Source organism: Procambarus clarkii, chromosome 39 (assembly GCF_040958095.1).
Source record: "Procambarus clarkii isolate CNS0578487 chromosome 39, FALCON_Pclarkii_2.0, whole genome shotgun sequence".
Taxonomy (NCBI): domain Eukaryota; kingdom Metazoa; phylum Arthropoda; class Malacostraca; order Decapoda; family Cambaridae; genus Procambarus; species Procambarus clarkii.
In genome coordinates, this window is record NC_091188.1 from 42386536 (window position 1) to 42411535 (window position 25000).

Genomic DNA, 25000 nt, shown 5'->3' on the forward strand with positions numbered 1-25000 from the left:
CTCTCCACACCTGGGCCACCAGTGGGCCACACCCCCACCTCTCCACACCTGGGCCACCAGTGGGCCACACCCCCACCTCTCCACACCTGGGCCACCAGTGGGCCACACACCCACATCTCCACACCTGGGCCACCAGTGGGCCACACACCCCCATCTCCACACCTGGGCCACCAGTGGGCCACACACCCACATCTCCACACCTGGGCCACCAGTGGGCCACACACTGTCGGAAAATCCGACACCATTTAATAATAATATCATACAGACAGATAAGAGCTGTACTGTATTACCAACAAGTTACCCATAGAAAACGTAACTTGTAGTGGAATTACCGTCTATAGAAAACGGGATATCATCACCACATACTATTATAATTCACCAGCTATTCTGCTGGGAATTGTTCTTAAATACATTAGTCTTTGGACTTTACCATCATAAAAACATCTTATATAAATTAACTTAATTATCAATATTAAAGTAGAGTAAATGTGACCCTTCTATCACTTTCTGAAATCTGGACAAAGTAGGCCAGGCGTCAGGGAGGAAGGAGGGAGCGATTGTTGTGTCACCTCCGAGACGTGTGGAGCAAATTTAGCTCCTATCATTCTGGACAATGTCGGCCAGTAACGTCAATAGGATGGAGTGTTAAACAGCCATTGTTTATATTGAGACCAGAGGCTCACACGGGAGCAAATTCGGCTCCTGTTAATTTACTTGGACGTAGTGTTATGGAAACCAAAGGTACCATTTCCAACACGATGTCTACAATCAAGTTAAGTGTCTATCCGAAACCCGTTTATCATTCATTTATGGCCATTAATGTCAGGATATAGGGTGACCCGGTTAGATCACATGGAAGCCTCAAACTAAAGGTAATTAAGCCAGGTCTTCAAGTTCCATGTACAGTTTTCTCTGATATACTTGTCATATATAGATTCTGGCTTCACAGCTAGCGCACTTTTGACAGGTCAAGACGAGGAAGCAAGATTTGTGCACCAGTTACTGGGTGATATGGAAGCTACCTCAAAGAGGATAATTTGGTGTCTACACCCTAGTTATACCTGGTGGACTAACCTGCTGTACTATAAGATAAGGAACCTCATCAATGTATGTAGCTATTACTGTAGTTTGATTGGCTGCATATATATTCAATTAATAAACCCCCCTAATGTGTAGAGGATCGATTTGTGAGATTATGAGATTATTGCAGAAATACAGTCCACTTATCATTATACAAATTGCTATCGAAGTATATCAATTAACGTAAATATAAATTCATATAAATTAAATAAATATAAATCTCACAGGTCGGTTCCCACATTATTTGGTCCTTCGAAACCGAATTATTTGGACCTTCGGAACCGGAATATTCGGTCCTATGAACCCACATTTGGTCATCTTAGTACCGGATGAACCAGTTAACCAGTGGATTCATTAAATATACTAGTGCAGTGTTATTTAAACAAAGCCAGCAGTCAAGACGGCAGCGTAGCCTCGAGGGAGCTCAGGAGCCTCCCTCAGCCCAGTTCAGCTTCGTCAGCGGTTTCATGCACACCCACAGATATTTGGTGGCGTGTTATTTCGTGAAATGACAGCGCTAATATAGAATCCAGCCAAATTAGTGACTGTCTTCGCGAGATTGTTCACGGATTTCGTGGTGTTACATTTCGCGAGAGATTATCCACGAATTTTGTGGACTTTATTTCGCGAGGTCACTAATAATATTTAATACTTCTAGATAGTATTAGAAGTTTCATAGAGGCTAATTAAGAGGCTATTATCAATAATTGTGTATATTATTTCTCCAAATAGAGAATTATTTAATATATATTGCACTAGTGATCATAGTATAATATTTACTAATTGCCAACCCACAACAGGGTAGGATATTAACCATTGACTAGTTGAACTATTATCGTTCACCCTAGTCCCATTATTACCATAGTCAGTTGTACTATATTGAACAACCTAACACCATTAATGAATGGTCCAGACCCTATTTTGGGTGTAATTTTTATCAACTCGAATTGAGTTGTATATATAATAATTTACTTATGATCATTACACCTTTGAGTGATTAATTAGTGTCTCTACCATCCTAGGGTGATATAGAAGAGCTAACCTAAAGGTACTTCCAGTGACACTGGTTTATCACTCAAATCATTAGTGTGTATGATTGTATATATATAATGTGTATTAATTTTAAGTGCTAACCTCTAGTAGAGGTAGGATTACAGCCTAGCGAGTGCAGAATTTACCCTAGGCTACCATCAGTGCTTGTTCAGTATTATGAGCAGCCCAAGTACAAGTCCCACAAGGCTTCACCAACGAGCCAGTATGGATAATGCAGGGAGAATGAAAAGAACCCTTGCAGGTCTTAAAGGCCACTTAACAAGACAGATCAAGAAATGTGAAGATTTGTCACAACAATCTCAAGTTGATTATGCTGACCTGGAAAGCTATTATCAAGCAGCTGCAGGTAAATTTGAGCAAATCAAATGCCAAATGGCAGTCCTTGTGGGGACAGACTACTACCATCAATTCATTGGTAGCCCTACTAAATATCAGGGCATAACCATGTTAAACTCTGCAGGAGGTAAATTACTCTCAGGCCCAGTATCAAGCCTGAGGAGACCTATGCCTGCAGATAAACAATACCAATAGAAATCTAAATTCGTCAGCTGATTATATTTCTCCAGTAGCATTATACTAAGGAGATTACAGCTGACTATACCAACAGAGGTTGATGTTAGTATCATCATTCAAAGCTGGAGATGAGTTCATGAGGCCTCAGTGGCAAATCAGTGAACAGTAGCCTAAAACAGCTACAAGTCACTGCGACCAATGTCACTGAACCCACTGCAGTCTCAGAACCATACTTTACTTTAATGATGAGCTATTCAGTCTTCTGAATCAATTAACTAAATTAAACCCCAATAAATCTGATGACTGATTTGATACATTTATTATTTAATCAAGATGTATTCCATGGGCCTCAGTGTTTATATATCAGTGACCAGTTACCTGAACAAACTTCAAGTTATATCTAATGTCACTGATCTCACTGCAGTCCCTGAATCATACTTGACTGTAGTACTTGATCACATTCAGTCTTCTGGGTTAAATAATATGTAATTAGGCTTGAATATTAGCCTTTCAAGAGTTGACAGGGAAATGAATTCGCATTAGACTTCTAACCCCTGCAACTCTAGTACGGGACATCCGTCCTGTACGAACAGACACACAAATGTGTGATTACTAACTACTAACATCAAATTAATCTAATAATTCGAAGGAGGAGTATCGGTGTTCGTCTGTTCTAAAGAGGACTTCGACCCGTGAGCAGCCCCCTGGGGAATTATGTCGGAAAATCCGACACCATTTAATAATAATATCATACAGACAGATAAGAGCTGTACTGTATTACCAACAAGTTACCCATAGAAAACGTAACTTGTAGTGGAATTACCGTCTATAGAAAACGGGATATCATCACCACATACTATTATAATTCACCAGCTATTCTGCTGGGAATTGTTCTTAAATACATTAGTCTTTGGACTTTACCATCATAAAAACATCTTATATAAATTAACTTAATTATCAATATTAAAGTAGAGTAAATGTGACCCTTCTATCACTTTCTGAAATCTGGACAAAGTAGGCCAGGCGTCAGGGAGGAAGGAGGGAGCGATTGTTGTGTCACCTCCGAGACGTGTGGAGCAAATTTAGCTCCTATCATTCTGGACAATGTCGGCCAGTAACGTCAATAGGATGGAGTGTTAAACAGCCATTGTTTATATTGAGACCAGAGGCTCACACGGGAGCAAATTCGGCTCCTGTTAATTTACTTGGACGTAGTGTTATGGAAACCAAAGGTACCATTTCCAACACGATGTCTACAATCAAGTTAAGTGTCTATCCGAAACCCGTTTATCATTCATTTATGGCCATTAATGTCAGGATATAGGGTGACCCGGTTAGATCACATGGAAGCCTCAAACTAAAGGTAATTAAGCCAGGTCTTCAAGTTCCATGTACAGTTTTCTCTGATATACTTGTCATATATAGATTCTGGCTTCACAGCTAGCGCACTTTTGACAGGTCAAGACGAGGAAGCAAGATTTGTGCACCAGTTACTGGGTGATATGGAAGCTACCTCAAAGAGGATAATTTGGTGTCTACACCCTAGTTATACCTGGTGGACTAACCTGCTGTACTATAAGATAAGGAACCTCATCAATGTATGTAGCTATTACTGTAGTTTGATTGGCTGCATATATATTCAATTAATAAACCCCCCTAATGTGTAGAGGATCGATTTGTGAGATTATGAGATTATTGCAGAAATACAGTCCACTTATCATTATACAAATTGCTATCGAAGTATATAAATTAACGTAAATATAAATTCATATAAATTAAATAAATATAAATCTCACAGGTCGGTTCCCACACACACCCACCTCTCCACACCTGGGCCACCAGTGGGCCACACACCCACCTCTCCACACCTGGGCCACCAGTGGGCCACACACCCACCTCTCCACACCTGGGCCACACACCCACCTCTCCACACCTGGGCCACCAGTGGGCCACACACACACCTCTCCACACCTGGGCCACCAGTGGGCCACACACCCACCTCTCCACACCTGGGCCACCAGTGGGCCACACACCCACATCTCCACACCTGGGCCACCAGTGGGCCTGTTACGAACCCGGATCCAGCGTCCGTGCCTGGAGCAGTGACAAACACGCCATCTGTGGGTCAGCTCCCGAAACCCCCGCCAAACGAACGACGACACCTAGTGAGGACAGCGTGTACTGGCCTCAACACCGCCGCTCCTGACCTCTGGTGAGGTGGTGCTCCGAAGACAGCGCCATCTATGGAGTGGATATGTCGGGCGTTTGTATCTGAGCCTGTGAGTGTGGTGTATTAGTGTCCCGGTTATTAATGACGTGTCTGCTTACAGAGCCGACCTGGGACCACTGTGTTGAAGGTGTAGTCAGTCTACCCGAGGCAGCCAGTCTCCATACTGTCCAGTTTGCTGCAGCTGTTGTGACGTCGTCCCCCTGGAAGAACACTGTGGTGTGTTAAGCCTGCCAGTGGAGTGGCAGTGGAAGGATTTACCCGGGACCGACGGTTGGAGACGATAATCCACTGGGGTATTGAGGACAGGAGGGTGATTGGTGATATCACACGAGACTCCTGTCTAGGGCGTACCCCTTTTATCGTTCGTGGAGTGGCCGTACCAGCCTTGGTGGCTCAGTACCTGCCAGCAGACCTGCTGGACGTGTGGTTGACGGCCTCCACGACGGTGCCCCCAGTGGACCTGTGTTGTGGCTGACCTGTGGCCAGGGTAGACTCGGCGTTCTCAGAGGACACGTCTTGAGGCCACGAAGAAAGCACCGCGGACTCAGCACCTAGCTTCTTAATCAAGAGTCTTCAGCAGAAGACTAGATTGTGCACGATCCCCTTGTAAAGTGTTAATACCCCTCCCCCTTGTGTACTCTTTTATTCTATATATTTAAACGGTGATGGTGAACATTATATTATATTAAGTTCTTAGCTTTCTTTCCCTACTCCCTTTAAGTTACTTGCGTCACGGATCTCATCCCTTGATAGCCACTACTGGCTTGGGAACGGATACATATATCTTCCTCTAACAACATCAGAGTGAGAACCCCGTTGCGTCCCGAGAGGGCCGTAACAGGGCCACACACCCACATCTCCACACCTGGGCCACCAGTGGGCCACACACCCACATCTCCACACCTGGGCCACCAGTGGGCCACACACCCACCTCTCCACACCTGGGCCACCAGTGGGCCACACACCCACATCTCCACACCTGGGCCACCAGTGGGCCACACACCCACATCTCCACACCTGGGCCACCAGTGGGCCACACACCCACCTCTCCACACCTGGGCCACCAGTGGGCCACACACACACCTCTCCACACCTGGGCCACCAGTGGGCCACACACCCACATCTCCACACCTGGGCCACCAGTGGGCCACACACCCACCTCTCCACACCTGGGCCACCAGTGGGCCACACCCCCACCTCTCCACACCTGGGCCACCAGTGGGCCACACACCCACATCTCCACACCTGGGCCACCAGTGGGCCACACACCCACCTCTCCACACCTGGGCCACCAGTGGGCCACACACACACCTCTCCACACCTGGGCCACCAGTGGGCCACACACACACCTCTCCAGAAGTGTAGTGAAATATGGCTGCTAGAATTCAACGCAACAAGTGTAATGTTGAGGATAATAAGAGTGAGGACACCTCTACAGCAAGACACAACCTATGTAAGACCCACTCCTTAATATGCAGCTCCGTGGAAATCTCACCTGATAAACTACAAGACTACAAAAGCTAGTTCAGGTGATTGAGATGGAAGTGAGGGACACAGTTTCAAGTGTAGATATGATAGAGCCCAATAGGCTCAGGAATCTGTACACCAGTGAGATTGACAGTTGAGAGGCGGGACAAAAGAGCCAGAGCTCAACCCCCGCAAGCACAACTAGGTGAGTACATTATACACTCATAATTACAAACCAACATAAGCATCTAACGATGCTATTCAACACCTCTCAATCCCTTCATCTCTCCTAACTACCAATTACATCAAAATTTCATAATTACTTGACTGATTAAAAGTTACTTCTACTCCTTGAGTAATTAGCAACCATGCAAAGGATAGCAGACTGAGAGAGAGAGAGAGAGAGAGAGAGAGAGAGAGAGACAGAGAGAGAGACAGAGAGAGAGACAGAGAGAGAGACAGAGAGAGACAGAGAGAGACAGAGAGAGAGAGAGAGAGAGACAGAGAGAGAGAGAGAGACAGAGAGAGAGACAGAGAGAGAGAGAGAGAGAGAGAGAGAGAGAGAGAGAGAGAGAGAGAGAGAGAGAGAGAGAGGCGTCTCAGCTGAGAGGGGTAAGGTCTGCCTTAGACAGCAAGATCTACTAAGGTAAGGTAAACAGTCCGTGAGGGTGCATTAGCCCACCCCCTCCCCCACCCCACAAGGGGGCCCGCCCCACCCCACAAGGGGGAACCACCCCCCCCACCCCCCCCACAGCAACTGGCCACCACTACACACCATCAACACCACCAATTATTCCATCTATTTACTGCAGTACCACGTTTATCTCCCCCTCTACCCCCCGTAACACCCCCAACCCTACCCCCTCCCCCCCCCTCCCCTGGGTTGTCTCAAAGGCTATGGACCTGGAGCCAGATTCACGAAGCAGTTACGCAAGCACTTACGAACCTGGGGCCAGATTCACGAAGCAGTTACGCAAGCACTTACGAACCTGGGGCCAGATTCACGAAGCAGTTACGCAAGCACTTACGAACCTGGGGCCAGATTCACGAAGCAGTTACGCAAGCACTTACAGACCTGGGGCCAGATTCACGAAGCAGTTACGCAAGCACTTACGAACCTGTCCACCTTTCCTCAATCTTTGGCGGCTTTGTTTACAATTATTAAACAGTTAATGAGCTCCGAAGCACCAGGAGGCTGTTTATAACAATAACAACAGTTGATTGGCAAGTTTTCATGCTTGTAAACTGTTTAATAAATGTAACCAAAGCCGTCAGAGATTGAGGAAAGATGTACACGTTCGTAAGTGCTTGCGTAACTGCTTCGTGAATCTGGAGCCCGTTCTCCAACCATGCTAGCACCAACAGTTAGGGTGGACAAGACGAACAAAATACGAACTGTTGTACAAAAATAAAGTCCTATTCTGTAGTACAAAATGACTATCTATATCTATAAAAGAGAATGTCTGTCTGTCTGTCCACTTGCAGTGAGGCTGAAGCAACTTTGTCCACTCGTTTACACTAAATATCGTCAATCACTAAATATCGTCTTCAGGTAAAGTATAAGGAGAAAGCGCTAAGACAAAATGCCTAAGCAAGTAATTATCAAAAGAAGGCACCAAACTGGGAAGGCTATGTAGCACCATCAAATGTGCGGGATAATCAGAGGGCGCTAAATATCACCAAGGATGCCAATACGAGAACAAAAACGTATAAGGCGAACGATATCAAAAGTATCCGAGTCACCAAGAATTCTATCGAGGGACAAGTGACCGCGAGGGACGGTCGGAAAATAACCTAACCAGAGCCGTTTCCCACCGCCGGTTACGGTGGCAGGAGGAAGACCACTGGGACACACTACTCTTAAGAGTACACAGTTTGTTACCAATAACAGAAGACCAACAACTCTGCCAGCAGGCAAGGATGGACGCATGAATAACTGGGTAAAAGTCGGAATAAGGAATACCTTTACGGGAGATGGAGTTGGTCTCTCATTTAAAGAGAGACCAACATGGCTGGGAACCCAGCAAAATGCAACCGACTTAAATTTACTGAAGATAAGAAACAGCCAATGTTGAATCTCGATGACCACCGGGTGGATTGGATTAAAGGACCCTAACGCCATGAGGGCACTACGAGAGTCAACTACCACCACAAAGGAGGATTGACACCGGGAAAACAGGAGACGAAGAGCAGAGATAATAGCATAAAGTTCTGCTGTGAAGATGCTAGTCTCCGGAGGCAGGCGACACATATAAGTGTGGTCAGGAAAAACAACAGAGTAGCCCACACCGTCCGCAGACTTTGACCCATCGGTGAAGATGGAAACGGAGTGGAAGTGAGAAGAAAAGTGCTCAAGGAAGAGGCGTTTCAGAACTGTAGGAGAGGTAAAAGCTTTAGTGATGCGGGTCAGAGAAGTACAAAATTTGGGAAGGGGTACCCTCCACGGGGGCAAGGATGGAACAATAAGAGGAGAAACATTAGTAATACGAACCGAAAGAGAATCTTGTAAGCGTGACAAACGGACAGAAAGAGGAAGGAGGTGAAGAGGAACAGGAACTACAGGAGGGGTAAAAGTCAAAGCACGATAGAGGCGAGAGTGAGGATGCTGTAAGGATTGCACAAGATAGCGAAGACTGTAGCGATCACGGAGAGACACAAAGCCAGTGTCAGCGTACAAGCTGAGGGTAGGAGTTGAACGAAAAGCATCAGAGCTGAGGCGCAACCCAGTATGGTGCAAAGGATCAAGACAGCGAAGAGTAGAAGGAGAAGCAGAAGAGTAGGCAGGGCAACCATAATTGAGTTTAGACAGGACGAGAGAGGAATGCAAATAGAGGAGCGTGCGTCTATCCGCTCCCCAAGAAGTATGGGACAAAACCTTAAGTAGGTTAAGGGTCTTAGAGCATTCAACACGGAGGTAAGAGACATGGGGCGTCCAAGACAAACGAGTGTCAAAGAATAACCCCAAAAGCTTCACGGAATCTTCGTACTCAAGGGGATGACCATAAAGTGACAAAGAGGGACGAAGAACGACCCGCTCCCGAGTAAGTCATGGCACAAGTCTTAGTAGTAGAGAACTTGAAGCCATGATTGGTGGCCCAAGATGACACGGCATCAATCACAAGTTGACGCCGCTGTTGAAGGAGAGGCGAATCATCACCCTGACAGCAAAGGGTAAGATCATCAACATAAAGAGCGGAGATGCCAGAAGGAAGGGAGGAAAGAAGATCATTGAGGGCAACCTGAAAAAGAATAGTACTAAGAACACCACCTTGGGGCACACCTTCATACTGCCGAAAAGAGGCAGTGAGAGTGGTACCAAGACTGACTCGAAAGGTACGACGAGAGAGAAAGCTTTGAAGGAAGAGAGGGAGATTACCACGAAGGCCAAAAGAACGAAGTTGGGACAGAATATGGTATCTCCAAGTCGTGTCATAAGCCTTTTCCAGGTCAAGAAGGACGGCAACAACGGAGGTCTTCGCAGCAAAAGCAGTACGAATATAGACCTCCAAGTTCACCAGGACATCAGTCATGCTGCGGCAGTTGCGGAAACCAAATTGAGAAGGAGAGAGGTGGCGATGGTGTTCCAAGAACCGCATCAGACGGACATTTACCATACGCTCAAACAGCGTGCAAACACAACTCGTGAGAGCAATAGGGTGGAAGTCCTTAGGGGACGTACCGAGAGACCCTGGTTTCCGAATAGGGAGTAGAACAGCATCGAGCCAGTCCTCAGGGAAGGACGACGACTCCCAGACCTGCTTATAAAGACTCGGTAAATACTGAGACGTGCCCGGAGGGAGATGGCGAAGCATCTCATACTGAACGTCACCCGAGCCCGCTGCCGTAGATCCGCAGAGGGCCAGGGGAGACTGAAGTTCAGAAAGAGAGAAAGGATCGTTATAGGGAAGGCGGAGATGAGTGCGGAAATCTAAAGGACGAGATTCAAGAACAGGCTTACGAAGAAGGAAGGATTGATGAAGATGAGAACCAGAGCTAACAGAAGAAAAGTGGGAACCCAGTTTGGTCGTGACCTGCACTGGATCCGCCACAAAAGTACCACAGAGGTAGAGAACCGGCGAGACATCTGGAACGAACTTGCCCGCTATCTTATGGATCTTCTTCCAGATCTGCGGCAGAGGAGTATCGGACGTAATGGTGGAAACATAAGATTTCCAACTCTCACGTTTAGCTGTACGGATGGTCCTACGGGCCACCGCACTTGCCTTCCGAAACAAAATAAAAGAATCAGCCGTCTGGCGGCGGTGGTGTTTCTTCCAGGCTGCACGCTTACAGCGGACAGCCCGAGCACAGTCCACATTCCACCAGGGAACGCACTTCCGTGTGCCCCGGGAGGAAGAGCGAGGAATAAAGTGGAGGGCAGCGTTGAAAACAAGTCATAAAAAAGAAGGAGGGTGCGAGGAAGAGGTAGAGAGGAGAGGTCAGAGAGAGTAGCACAGAGGGTAAATAGGCTCCAGTCAGCCATGGCAAACTGCCACCTAGGGAAGGAGAGGGGAGGGTGGAAAGAGAAAAAGGAAACGAGGATGGGAAAATGATCACTGTTATGGAGGTCATCCAGAACCTGCCACATGAAATCTAAGTAAAGGGACGACGAGCAGAGAGAAAGATCAAGACAGGAAAGGGTGCGAGTTCGAGAGTCCACATGAGTGGGCTCACCAGAATTCAGAAGAGATAGGGAAGAAGCGAAGACGAACGGTCCGAGAAGGCGGCCTCGGGTGTTTGTCAGAACATCACCCCAGAGGGTATGTCGACAGTTGAAATCACCCAACAGGAGCACCGGCTCTGGCAAGGAGTCCAGGAGCTGCTTAAGATCAGGAAGGGAAAGCGGGACACTCGGGGGGAGATAAATGAAACAGACTGTATACCATTTACCCACAAAAACACCGGCAGCAGAACAATGGATAGGTGACGGAAGAAGTAGGGGGACGAAGGGAATATCAGATCGAATCAAGAGAGCAGTAGAGTTATGGGCCACAGCAAGAGCTGGGGGGGGGGAGAAAGAAAGGAATAACCAGGAAAGTGACCAGGACGAGCACCATGCATGGGTTCCTGGAGACAAACACAAAGTGGTGTAAACTGTGTAATTAGAAGTTGGACTTCATGGAAGTTGGCATAAAATCCACGAATATTCCACTGAAGAATAGACATTACCAAAGAGAAAGGACAGTAACAGAGAACAAGAAAGAAATAAAGGTATAGAAGAACACAGTTTATTAAAGAATCTCAGGATCAGGAGCAGGGTCGGCAAAATCAGGGTTAGGGGGCATAAGTAAACTTCGTAAGGATAGAGGGAAGGGAGCAAGAGGACAGACCAAAGGCGGACTGATGGGGTTCAGAAGAGGAGGAGACAACTGAGAGGGGCAGACAAGGACAGCTGGAGGAGGGGGGGGGGGCAGAAGTCAGGGAGTGCACCTCAGCAAGGGCAGCAACCGAGAGGGAATCGGGGGCGAAACCTCCATATCTGGGACAGGGGGTTCGACCACTGAAATGGGAGGGGATGTAGTGACAGAGTCAGAGGGATGGGGTGAGAAAGAGAGCGAAGCCTTCTTACCCGCCGGAGAGGAAGAAGGAGAGGAGCCAGGCTTACGATTCTGACTCGAAGAGACAGGCGTTCCAGTAACAATGTACTGGGCGACAGACTCAATGGTCTCAGCAGGAGAAGAGGAACGAAAGCGAACAACACGAAGATTGCTGGGAGGATGATGGATATCAGCCTGGACAGACAGGTGGCGTGGAGGGTCAAGAGACTGGGGGGAGGGTCGGGAAGAAAGAGTGGAGGGAGATGGGGAAGAAGGCCAAGGAGATATGGTGGACTGGATAGGAAGGGGGGAAACCCCAGATGGAGAACCGGCAGGGAGACCATCCGGGACAGGAGGCAAAAGAATAGGGGAGGAGGTGGTGGGTGTGGATGGGTTTAAGGCCTGGAAACGGTTGTGAGACTGAGGAAGACGGGAAGCACGAGGAGAGGTAGAACGCAACACGCGAGCGTAGGAGACGCTTGCGAAAGGGGTGAGACGACGAACTTGGCGTCTCGCTTCAGGAAAAGACAGACGATCACGGTGCTTCAAGTTAAGGGCGGCTTCCTCGAGTTTGTAGTGCATACACGAGCGTGAGAAGGTAGGGTGGACTTCACCGCAATTGAGGCAGTGAGCCTGGGAAGAAGTGCACTCGAACTTAGAATGATTATCGTCCCCACACAAGGGGCACAGATACACAGTACTGGTGCATTTGAGGACACTGTGCCCGAACTTCCAACACTTATTGCAAAGTCTAGGAGAGGAATGTACTCCTGAACGGAGAATCTGGCACCAGCAAGAATAATAGAGGGTGGAAGGGCCCTACTATCAAAGGTGATTTTTACAACTTGAAGGGGCTGACGGCGACGACCACGAGGGGGTCGAGTAAACGTGTCCACCTGGAGGACAGAATAGCCTTGGGCTTCGAGGATATGTTTAATATCCTCATGGCAATCTTTGAGGTCCTGAACACCAGTTGCACCATGGTGTGGGAGGAGAACAGTGCCAACACTGGCATTTAACCGAGCGTTTTTGGAGACCCGAACAGGGGTCTCTCCAATGCAGGACAATGCGGCTAAGCGAGTAGCTGCATCCTGAGAAGGAGCAGTGACGACATGCATACCGTAACTGGTGGAGTTAAAAGTAACAGAGGCATCTACTGAATCAACAAGGTGTTTATGGAGGGAGAAATCGTCAGGAGTAGAATCCAGATGGTGGAGATCAAAGTATTTAGCCCACGTAGCGGAACCAAACAAGGCGTTGTAAGTACTATTACGGGAAGAGATCGTGCTGTCGTGGCGGGAACGACGTTGAGAACCCCCGGAGTTCATGGGGGTAAAAGGTGCAGTAGTCACAATGAGAGACGAAGTCATGCCAAGGGACGAGGTGGTCACCATTGGGGTCTGTGGACTCGACCCTACTGCAGAGGAGGGAGGGGAGCTTGGGGGAGTAGTCAGGTCGTCGGGGCCCAGTGTAGCGGGGGCTACAGGGCCTGGTCTTCCAACACAGTCCGACTCGGGGGCTTGGTCGCCCACCCCACGAGCCTGAGAAGGAACAAGGGAAAACATTATCAGCCATGAAAACGAGGGAAAACTTTCATTCACGAATGTGTCCCCACACCCACCATGGAGCCACAATTAGAGGCAGGACACCCAACAAGAAGGTATCGCCGATCTTGCCGGGGGCCCCCCAGGGGTGCGTCGTGAGTATACGCCCGACAAACGCCACCTTAAGAACCGTGAGTCCGTCGAGAGTGGGTTCAGTGACGAAAGGAGGATTGACAATAAAAGGTTTCCCTCGCTCTCGACGTCGGGTACTACAGTTCTACGGGTGCAAGAGTATGCTTCCTCAAACACCCGGGCGTCAAAACAAAAGAAGGTCGAAAGAATAATCAAAACAGGCATAAGGTCGGCAGGAAATGACAATTTGATAGGAGAAGAGGGGGGGGGGGGGAGAACAATGAAACACGAGGAAAAGGAAAAGGGGTCTGGCTAAATAGGTAAAGGCAGCAGCAGGAGCACAAGGCTGCAAAAGGACAGAGGATTGACCCAAGGAGCATCACACTCCGGCAGCTGCCCACCAAGCCCCCTCACGGTGGCAATGGGCCAGACAGTGAGGGGGACAAAATGCCTAAACAATTATTGAAAAAGAGAAACCACTTTTCTTACCTTCGTTGTGTTGAGTTTGGTTGAGGACGACAGCTGGTTGTGCCTGAGCCACCTGGTGGTCGTCCTCACACTGGTCGTCCTCACATAGGTCGTCCTCAGGTTCACAAAGTGGAGGTAATTCAGGGGAGAATTTCTCGACAACTTGAACGACGTTGTTAGTGCTGGGAACTTCAGAGGCGACGACACAGTCTCCTTGACAGTCGTCGTCGTCGTCGTCTGAGTCGATGTGGGGGATGTTGTCGAGGATACTGGTGACGGCTGCCGTGATGGGTGTCGACGCCCCGGGGTGACAGGCGTCCACAATGTTAGACACGCTGGGGTCACAGGCGCCGACAGTGAGGCTGGGGTTGTTGTCGACAGCGACGTTGGGGTTGTCGGCGTCGACAGCGACGCTGGGGTTGTCGGCGTCGACAGCTACGCTGGGGTTGTCGGCGTCGACAGCGACGCTGGGGCCACCGACGTCGACATCGACGCTGGGGTCACCGACGTCGACATCGACGCTGGGGTCACGGGCGTCGACAGCGACGCTGGGGTCACGGGCGTCGACAGCGACGCTGGGGTCACGGGCGTCGACAGCGACGATGTGGTCACGGGCGTCGACAGCGACGCTGGGGTCGTCGAGGTCGTCACTAGACGCCAAGCTGCGCGACGTCGCCGACAGCAGAGACTCGCGGGAGGCCCAGGCGTTAGACTTGACGTACAACAAAATTTTGTCGCAAACCTCACCGGAAAACTCACACAAGTCATCCCTATCCGCAGCTGTTCTCTGAGGCTTGCCGCAGCCGCAGGCGGCCGCAGACTGCGTCCCCAGTGCTAAAGATTCCCGACGATGCCGCAGGAATGTCTTGTAGCTTCGGCTTTCCACCTGCGGAGCTTCCGGTGTGGACACAGACCGCAACAGCTTGTGCACTGCCGGGGGACGACATCCGTGGACCATATCCCGTCTCCTGTGCCCAATCACTTTAGACCTGATGTAGCGATACTCTTGTTCTTTCCATTCTATCGTCTGGCAGGCCCCAAAGGCCTCCTTCAGGTCGTCCAGACTCGCGTCCCTGTAGCTCGAGTCGCTCTCATCACGTGCTGGGAGTGATGGGAGGTGCTGCGCCTGGAGGCGGGTGTCGTGGAGGGTCGCCTTCACCCTCCTTAAGATGGACGACAGGTCACTTGGAGTGTGACCTGTCGTCCCAGTGTGACTGAACGACATCTTTAATATGCTTCCGTCTTGGCTTTCCCATTGGTCCAGTCACTACAAGTACTCTTGTATCACCTTAGACACGAGAGGCTCTTGTGGTCATGATGGTGCTAGTGTCGGTCACTACAAGAACTCCTCTATCACCTTAAGACACACACTAGCGGCTCTTGTAGTCATGATGGCAGCACTAGAGGGCAGGTGATGGCAGCACTAGAGGGCAGGTGGTGGCAGCACCAGGTGACTCCTTGCTGTTCTCCTTACAAGCTGCCACCTACTCCTCCACCAACGCCAGCCAACATCTGCAAGAAAAGAAAACTTTGTCTTAGTAATGATTCAAAAGAAGCAATTAAAAAATAACCCAGCGCGTTTTCTTCCTATTGTGGAGTGCCAGCGTCCACTCACAGGATGAGTGGCGCTGCCCAATACTGTCACTATGGCGGTGTGTCCACTCACAGGATGAGTGCCGCTGCCCAATACTGTCACTATGGCGGTGTGTCCACTCACAGGATGAGTGGCGCTGCCCAATACTGTCACTATGGCGGTGTGTCCACTCACAGGATGAGTGACGCTGCCCAATACTGTCACTATGGCGGTGTGTCCACTCACAGGATGAGTGACGCTGCCCAATACTGTCACTATGGCGGTGTGTCCACTGACAGGATGAGTGGCGCTGCCCAATACTGTCACTATGGCGGTGTGTCCACTCACTGGATGAGTGGCGCTGCCCAATACTGTCACTATGGCGGTGTGTCCACTCACAGGATGAGTGACGCTGCCCAATACTGTCACTATGGCGGTGTGTCCACTCACAGGATGAGTGGCGCTGCCCAATACTGTCACTATGGCGGTGTGTCCACTCACAGGATGAGTGGCGCTGCCCAATACTGTCACAATGGCGGTGTGTTCACTCACAGGATGAGTGACGCTGCCCAATACTGTCACTATGGCGGTGTGTCCACTCACAAGATGAGTGGCGCTGCCCAATACTATCACTATGGCGGTGTGTCCACTCACAAGATGAGTGGCGCTGCCCAATACTGTCACTATGGCGGTGTGTCCACTCACAGGATGAGTGGCGCTGCCCAATACTGTCACTATGGCGGTGTGTCCACTCACAAGATGAGTGGCGCTGCCCAATGCTGTCACTATGGCGGTGTGTCCACTCACAGGATGAGTGGCGCTGCCCAATACTGTCACTATGGCGGTGTGTCCACTCACAAGATGAGTGGCGCTGCCCAATACTGTCACTATGGCGGTGTGTCCACTCACAGGATGAGTGGCGCTACCTAATACTGTCACTATGGCGGTGTGTCCACTCACAAGATGAGTGGCACTGCCCAATACTGTCACTATGGCAGTGTGTCCACTCACAGGATGAGTGGCGCTGTCCAATACTGTCACTATGGCGGTGTGTCCACTCACTGGATGAGTGGCGCTGCCCAATACTGCCACTATGGCGGTGTGTCCACTCACAAGATGAGTGGCGCTGCCCAATACTGTCACTATGGCAGTGTGTCCACTCACAGGATGAGTGACGCTGCCCAATACTGTCACTATGGCGGTGTGTCCACTCACAAGATGAGTGGCGCTGCCCAATACTGTCACTATGGCGGTGTGTCCACTCACAAGATGAGTGGCGCTGCCCAATACTGTCACTATGGCGGTGTGTCCACTCACAGGATGAGTGGCGCTGCCCAATACTGTCACTATGGCGGTGTGTCCACTCACAAGATGAGTGGCGCTGCCCAATACTGTCACTATGGCAGTGTGTTCACTCACAGGATGAGTGACGCTGCCCAATACTGTCACTATGGCGGTGTGTCCACTCACAAGATGAGTGGCGCTGCCCAATACTGTCACTATGGCGGTGTGTCCACTCACAAGATGAGTGGCGCTGCCCAATACTGTCACTATGGCGGTGTGTCCACTCACAGGATGAGTGGCGCTGCCCAATACTGTCACTATGGCGGTGTGTCCACTCACAAGATGAGTGGCGCTGCCCAATACTGTCACTATGGCGGTGTGTCCACTCACAAGATGAGTGGCGCTGCCCAATACTGTCACTATGGCGGTGTGTCCACTCACAGGATGAGTGGCGCTGCCCAATACTGTCACTATGGCGGTGTGTTCACTCACAGGATGAGCGACGCTGCCCAATGCTGTCACTATGGCGGTGTGTCCACTCACAGGATGAGTGGCGCTGCCCAATACTGTCACTATGGCGGTGTGTCCACTCACAAGATGAGTGGCGCTGCCCAATACTGTCACTATGGCGGTGTGTCCACTCACAAGATGAGTGGCGCTGCCCAATACTGTCACTATGGCGGTGTGTCCACTCACAGGATGAGTGGCGCTGCCCAATACTGTCACTATGGCGGTGTGTTCACTCACAGGATGAGCGACGTTGCCCAATACTGTCACTATGGCGGTGTGTCCACTCACAGGATCAGTGACGCTGCCCAATACTGTCACTATGGCGGTGTGTCCACTCACAGGATGAGTGGCGCTGCCCAATACTGTCACTATGGCGGTGTGTCCACTCACAGGATGAGTGGCGCTGCCCAATACTGTCACTATGGCGGTGTGTCCACTCACAGGATGAGTGGCGCTGCCCAATACTGTCACTATGGCGGTGTGTCCACTCACAGGATGAGTGACGCTGCCCAATACTGTCACTATGGCGGTGTGTCCACTCACAGGATGAGTGGCGCTGCCCAATACTGTCACTATGGCGGTGTGTCCACTCACAAGATGAGTGGCGCTGCCCAATACTGTCACTATGGCGGTGTGTCCACTCACAGGATGAGTGGCGCTACCTAATACTGTCACTATGGCGGTGTGTCCACTCACAAGATGAGTGGCACTGCCCAATACTGTCACTATGGCAGTGTGTCCACTCACAGGATGAGTGGCGCTGTCCAATACTGTCACTATGGCGGTGTGTCCACTCACAGGATGAGTGGCGCTGCCCAATACTGCCACTATGGCGGTGTGTCCACTCACAAGATGAGTGGCGCTGCCCAATACTGTCACTATGGCAGTGTGTCCACTCACAGGATGAGTGACGCTGCCCAATACTGTCACTATGGCGGTGTGTCCACTCACAGGATGAGTGGTGCTGCCCAATACTGTTATTATGGCGGTGTGTCCACTCACAGGATGAGTGCCGCTGCCCAATACTGTCACTATGGCGGTGTGTCCACTCACAGGATGAGTGGCGCTGCCCAATACTGTCACTATGGCGTTGTGTCCACTCACAGGATGAGTGGCGCTGCCCAATACTGTCACAATGGCGGTGTGTTCACTCACAGGATGAGCGACGCTGCCCAATACTGTCACTATGGCGGTGTGTCCACTCACAGGATGAGTGGGGCTGCCTAATACTGTCACTATGGCGGTGTGTCCACTCACAGGATGAGTGGCGCTGCCTAATACTGTCACTATGGCGGTGTGTCCACTCACAGGATGAGCGACGCGCCCCCCAATACTGTCACTATGGCGGTGTGTCCACTCACAAGATGAGTGGCGCTGCCCAATGCTGTCACTATGGCGGTGTGTTCACTCACAGGATGAGCGACGCTGCCCAATACTGTCACTATGGCGGTCTGTCCACTCACAGGATCAGTGGCGCTGCCCAATGCTGTCACTGTGGCGGTGTGTCCACTCACAAGATGAGTGATGCTGCCCAATACTGTCACTATGGCGGTGTGTCCACTAACAGGATCAGTGGCGCTGCCCAATACTGTCACTATGGCGGTGTGTCCACTCACAGGATGAGTGGCGCTGCCCAATACTGTCACTATGGCGGTGTGTCCACTCACAGGATGAGTGGCGCTGCCCAATACTGTCACTATGGCGGTGTGTCCACTCACAGGATGAGTGGCGCTGCCCAATACTGTCACTATGGCGGTGTGTCCACTCACAGGATGAGTGACGCTGCCCAATACTGTCACTATGGCGGTGTGTCCACTCACAGGATGAGTGGCGCTGCCCAATACTGTCACTATGGCGGTGTGTCCACTCACAGGATGAGTGGCGCTGCCCAATACTGTCACTATGGCGGTGTGTCCACTCACAAGATGAGTGGCGCTGCCCAATACTGTCACTATGGCGGTGTGTCCACTCACAAGATGAGTGGCGCTGCCCAATACTGTCACTATGGCGGTGTGTCCACTCACAGGATGAGTGGCGCTGCCCAATACTGTCACTATGGCGGTGTGTTCACTCACAGGATGAGCGACGTTGCCCAATACTGTCACTATGGCGGTGTGTCCACTCACAGGATCAGTGACGCTGCCCAATACTGTCACTATGGCGGTGTGTCCACTCACAGGATGAGTGGCGCTGCCCAATACTGTCACTATGGCGGTGTGTCCACTCACAGGATGAGTGGCGCTGCCCAATACTGTCACTATGGCGGTGTGTCCACTCACAGGATGAGTGGCGCTGCCCAATACTGTCACTATGGCGGTGTGTCCACTCACAGGATGAGTGACGCTGCCCAATACTGTCACTATGGCGGTGTGTCCACTCACAGGATGAGTGGCGCTGCCCAATACTGTCACTATGGCGGTGTGTCCACTCACAAGATGAGTGGCGCTGCCCAATACTGTCACTATGGCGGTGTGTCCACTCACAGGATGAGTGGCGCTACCTAATACTGTCACTATGGCGGTGTGTCCACTCACAAGATGAGTGGCACTGCCCAATACTGTCACTATGGCAGTGTGTCCACTCACAGGATGAGTGGCGCTGTCCAATACTGTCACTATGGCGGTGTGTCCACTCACAGGATGAGTGGCGCTGCCCAATACTGCCACTATGGCGGTGTGTCCACTCACAAGATGAGTGGCGCTGCCCAATACTGTCACTATGGCAGTGTGTCCACTCACAGGATGAGTGACGCTGCCCAATACTGTCACTATGGCGGTGTGTCCACTCACAGGATGAGTGGTGCTGCCCAATACTGTTATTATGGCGGTGTGTCCACTCACAGGATGAGTGCCGCTGCCCAATACTGTCACTATGGCGGTGTGTCCACTCACAGGATGAGTGGCGCTGCCCAATACTGTCACTATGGCGTTGTGTCCACTCACAGGATGAGTGGCGCTGCCCAATACTGTCACAATGGCGGTGTGTTCACTCACAGGATGAGCGACGCTGCCCAATACTGTCACTATGGCGGTGTGTCCACTCACAGGATGAGTGGGGCTGCCTAATACTGTCACTATGGCGGTGTGTCCACTCACAGGATGAGTGGCGCTGCCTAATACTGTCACTATGGCGGTGTGTCCACTCACAGGATGAGCGACGCGCCCCCCAATACTGTCACTATGGCGGTGTGTCCACTCACAAGATGAGTGGCGCTGCCCAATGCTGTCACTATGGCGGTGTGTTCACTCACAGGATGAGCGACGCTGCCCAATACTGTCACTATGGCGGTCTGTCCACTCACAGGATCAGTGGCGCTGCCCAATGCTGTCACTGTGGCGGTGTGTCCACTCACAAGATGAGTGATGCTGCCCAATACTGTCACTATGGCGGTGTGTCCACTAACAGGATCAGTGGCGCTGCCCAATACTGTCACTATGGCGGTGTGTCCACTCACAGGATGAGTGGCGCTGCCCAATACTGTCACTATGGCGGTGTGTCCACTCACAGGATGAGTGGCGCTGCCCAATACTGTCACTATGGCGGTGTGTCCACTCACAGGATGAGTGGCGCTGCCCAATACTGTCACTATGGCGGTGTGTCCACTCACAGGATGAGTGACGCTGCCCAATACTGTCACTATGGCGGTGTGTCCACTCACAGGATGAGTGGCGCTGCCCAATACTGTCACTATGGCGGTGTGTCCACTCACAGGATGAGTGACGCTGCCCAATACTGTCACTATGGCGGTGTGTCCACTCACAGGATGAGTGACGCTGCCCAATACTGTCACTATGGCGGTGTGTCCACTCACAGGATGAGTGACGCTGCCCAATACTGTCACTATGGGGGTGTGTCCACTCACAGGATGAGTGACGCTGCCCAATACTGTCACTATGGTGGTATGTCCACTCACAAGATGAGTGGCGCTGCCCAATACTGTCACTATGGCGGTGTGTCTACTCACAGGATGAGTGGCGCTGCCCAATAATGTCACTATGGTGGTGTGTCAACTCACAGGATGAGCGACGCTGCCCAATACTGTCACTATGGCGGTGTGTCCACTCACAGGATGAGTGACGCTGCCCAATACTGTCACTATGGCGGTGTGTCCACTCACAGGATGAGTGGCGCTGCCCAATACTGTCACTATGGCGGTGTGTCCACTCACAGGATGAGTGGCGCTGCCCAATAAACTCAGCCTAGGGGCAAAATTAAAAAAAAAAAAAAAAAAAAACAGCTTGCAAATAAGGAATGAATTACACCAGGAAAAACTATATTATATATTATATATATATATATATATAGGGAGCCGGTCGGCCGAGCGGAGAGCACGCTGGACTTGTGATTCTGTGGTCCTGAATGTGTTCCCCAATGTGTTGGGGTCCTGAATGTGTTGTGTTCCTCACGTGTGCCCCAAAGAATGAGGTGATTTGGTAAAATGCTATGCCCAAGATTACTATTCGAGTGCCGGCGGTGGGGTGGTTCAAATAGCCTCGGCTATCACCTCATTTTGTCCGGTCGTGATGGTCAAGTGGATTAAGGCGTCTTGTACATACCAGTTGCGTTGCTCCTGGGAGTATGGGTTCGAGTCACTTCTGGGGTGTGAGTTTTCAGTTATATATATATATATATATATATATATATATATATATATATATATATATATATATATATATATATATATATATATATATATATATATTATAGGTAAAGCAATTAGGGAGACTAACAGGTAAACTACACTTGCTCTACAGTGCTGATCTACACGACGAAGAATTAGTACACGTTACATGGGGGATATCGGGTTTGGTCAGACTATGGAGGGATATGAAATCTTGATATCATCGCTAAGCTGGGAATGGTTATCTAATTGGTTTTTATGAAATAAAATTTATTAGCACTTGAAAGATGAGGTCTGTGTTATATTGGGGGGGGGAGGGGGGAGACAGAGAGACAGAGAGAGAGAGAGAGAGAATTTGTACACAATTCTTTACACCTGATGTCTCTGTTCTCCTAACGGTGTGTGTACTCACCTAGTTGTACTCACCTAGTTGTGCTTGCGGGGGTTGAGCTTTGGCTCTTTGGTCCCGCCTCTCAACTCTCAATCAACAGGTGTACAGGTTCCTGAGCCTATTGGGCTCTATCATATCTACACTTGAAGCTGTATGTGTGTGGGGGGGGATGGGAAGGGGGGGGGGGGAGTTGTCGAAATACTCCATCAACTTTCACTCTCAACCTGTAAACAGTCGTTTGGAAGGCATTTCGGGCCAGTTATCAAGGAGCTTAACGAGGCAATTCATGGCTTAACAGCCGCCTAATTCCCCCTGGAATGACCCTTAACAGCCCAACAACCAATTATGTCAGCGGCGGGTTATTTAAGGTTAAGACAAGCATCTTGTTTATTGTGTAGAAACATTGCTGGATGCTGGTGATGTCGGCGTGTTGATCTGTCTCATCTCCTGTGTCAAGAGCATCCCGCGGTGGGCCTAGTGGGGCTCTCTCCTGGCCTAAAAGGTTACGTTTTGTAGTCGCCTTGGGCCTGATTCATGAAGCAGTTACGCAAGCACTTACTGGGGCCTGATTCATGAAGCAGTTACGCAAGCACTTACTGGGGCCTGCTTCATGAAGCAGTTACGCAAGCACTTACGAACCTGAGGCCTGATTTATGAAGCAGTTACGCAAGCACTTACTGGGGCCTGATTCACGAAGCAGTTACGCAAGCACTTACTGGGGCCTGATTCATGAAGCAGTTACGCAAGCACTTACTGGGGCCTGATTCATGAAGCAGTTACGCAAGCACTTACGAACCTGAGGCCTGATTTATGAAGCAGTTACGCAAGCACTTACTGGGGCCTGATTCACGAAGCAGTTACGCAAGCACTTACGAACCTGGGGCCTGATTCACGAAGCAGTTACGCAAGCACTTACGAACCTGGGGCCAGATTCACGAAGCAGTTACGCAAGCACTTACGAACCTGGGGCCAGATTTACGAAGGAGTTACGCAAGCACTTACGAACCTGGGGCCAGATTCACGAAGCAGTTACGCAAGCACTTACTGGGGCCTGATTCACCAAGCAGTTACGCAAGCACTTACGAACCTGTCCATCTTTTCTCAATCTTTGGCGGCTTTGTTTACAATTATTAAACAGTTAATGAGCTCGGAAGCACCAGGAGGCTGTTTATAACAATAACAACAGTTAATGAGCTCGGAAGCACCAGGAGGCTGTTTATAACAATAACAACAGTTAATGAGCTCGGAAGCACCAGGAGGCTGTTTATAACAATAACAACAGTTAATGAGCTCGGAAGCACCAGGAGGCTGTTTATAACAATAACAACAGTTAATGAGCTCGGAAGCACCAGGAGGCTGTTTATAACAATAACAACAGTTAATGAGCTCGGAAGCACCAGGAGGCTGTTTATAACAATAACAACAGTTAATGAGCTCGGAAGCACCAGGAGGCTGTTTATAACAATAACAACAGTTAATGAGCTCGGAAGCACCAGGAGGCTGTTTATAACAATAACAACAGTTAATGAGCTCGGAAGCACCAGGAGGATGTTTATAACAATAACAACAGTTAATGAGCTCGGAAGCACCAGGAGGCTGTTTATAACAATAACAACAGTTAATGAGCTCGGAAGCACCAGGAGGCTGTTTATAACAATAACAACAGTTAATGAGCTCGGAAGCACCAGGAGGCTGTTTATAACAATAACAACAGTTAATGAGCTCGGAAGCACCAGGAGGCTGTTTATAACAATAACAACAGTTAATGAGCTCGGAAGCACCAGGAGGCTGTTTATAACAATAACAACAGTTAATGAGCTCGGAAGCACCAGGAGGCTGTTTATAACAATAACAACAGTTAATGAGCTCGGAAGCACCAGGAGGATGTTTATAACAATAACAACAGTTAATGAGCTCGGAAGCACCAGGAGGATGTTTATAACAATAACAACAGTTAATGAGCTCGGAAGCACCAGGAGGCTGTTTATAACAATAACAACAGTTAATGAGCTCGGAAGCACCAGGAGGCTGTTTATAACAATAACAACAGTTAATGAGCTCGGAAGCACCAGGAGGCTGTTTATAACAATAACAACAGTTAATGAGCTCGGAAGCACCAGGAGGCTGTTTATAACAATAACAACAGTTAATGAGCTCGGAAGCACCAGGAGGCTGTTTATAACAATAACAACAGTTAATGAGCTCGGAAGCACCAGGAGGATGTTTATAACAATAACAACAGTTAATGAGCTCGGAAGCACCAGGAGGCTGTTTATAACAATAACAACAGTTAATGAGCTCGGAAGCACCAGGAGGCTGTTTATAACAATAACAACAGTTAATGAGCTCGGAAGCACCAGGAGGCTGTTTATAACAATAACAACAGTTAATGAGCTCGGAAGCACCAGGAGGATGTTTATAACAATAACAGTTAATGAGCTCGGAAGCACCAGGAGGCTGTTTATAACAATAACAACAGTTAATGAGCTCGGAAGCACCAGGAGGATGTTTATAACAATAACAACAGTTAATGAGCTCGGAAGCACCAGGAGGCTGTTTATAACAATAACAACAGTTAATGAGCTCGGAAGCACCAG

At 49.7% G+C, this 25000-nt stretch overlaps 1 protein-coding gene across 1 annotated transcript in view; it reads right to left on the reverse strand.

The window, feature by feature from the left end:
• The window catches only part of LOC123748358 (uncharacterized), a 140374-nt gene that overhangs the window by 47824 nt on the left and 67550 nt on the right, over positions 1-25000 (reverse strand). Inside the window, exon 2 of the mRNA XM_069338422.1 lies at positions 14046-15536. Within this exon, the coding sequence (XP_069194523.1) occupies positions 14046-15249 (1204 nt within the window). The 5' untranslated portion in view covers positions 15250-15536. The remainder of the gene's footprint in view (positions 1-14045; positions 15537-25000) is intronic.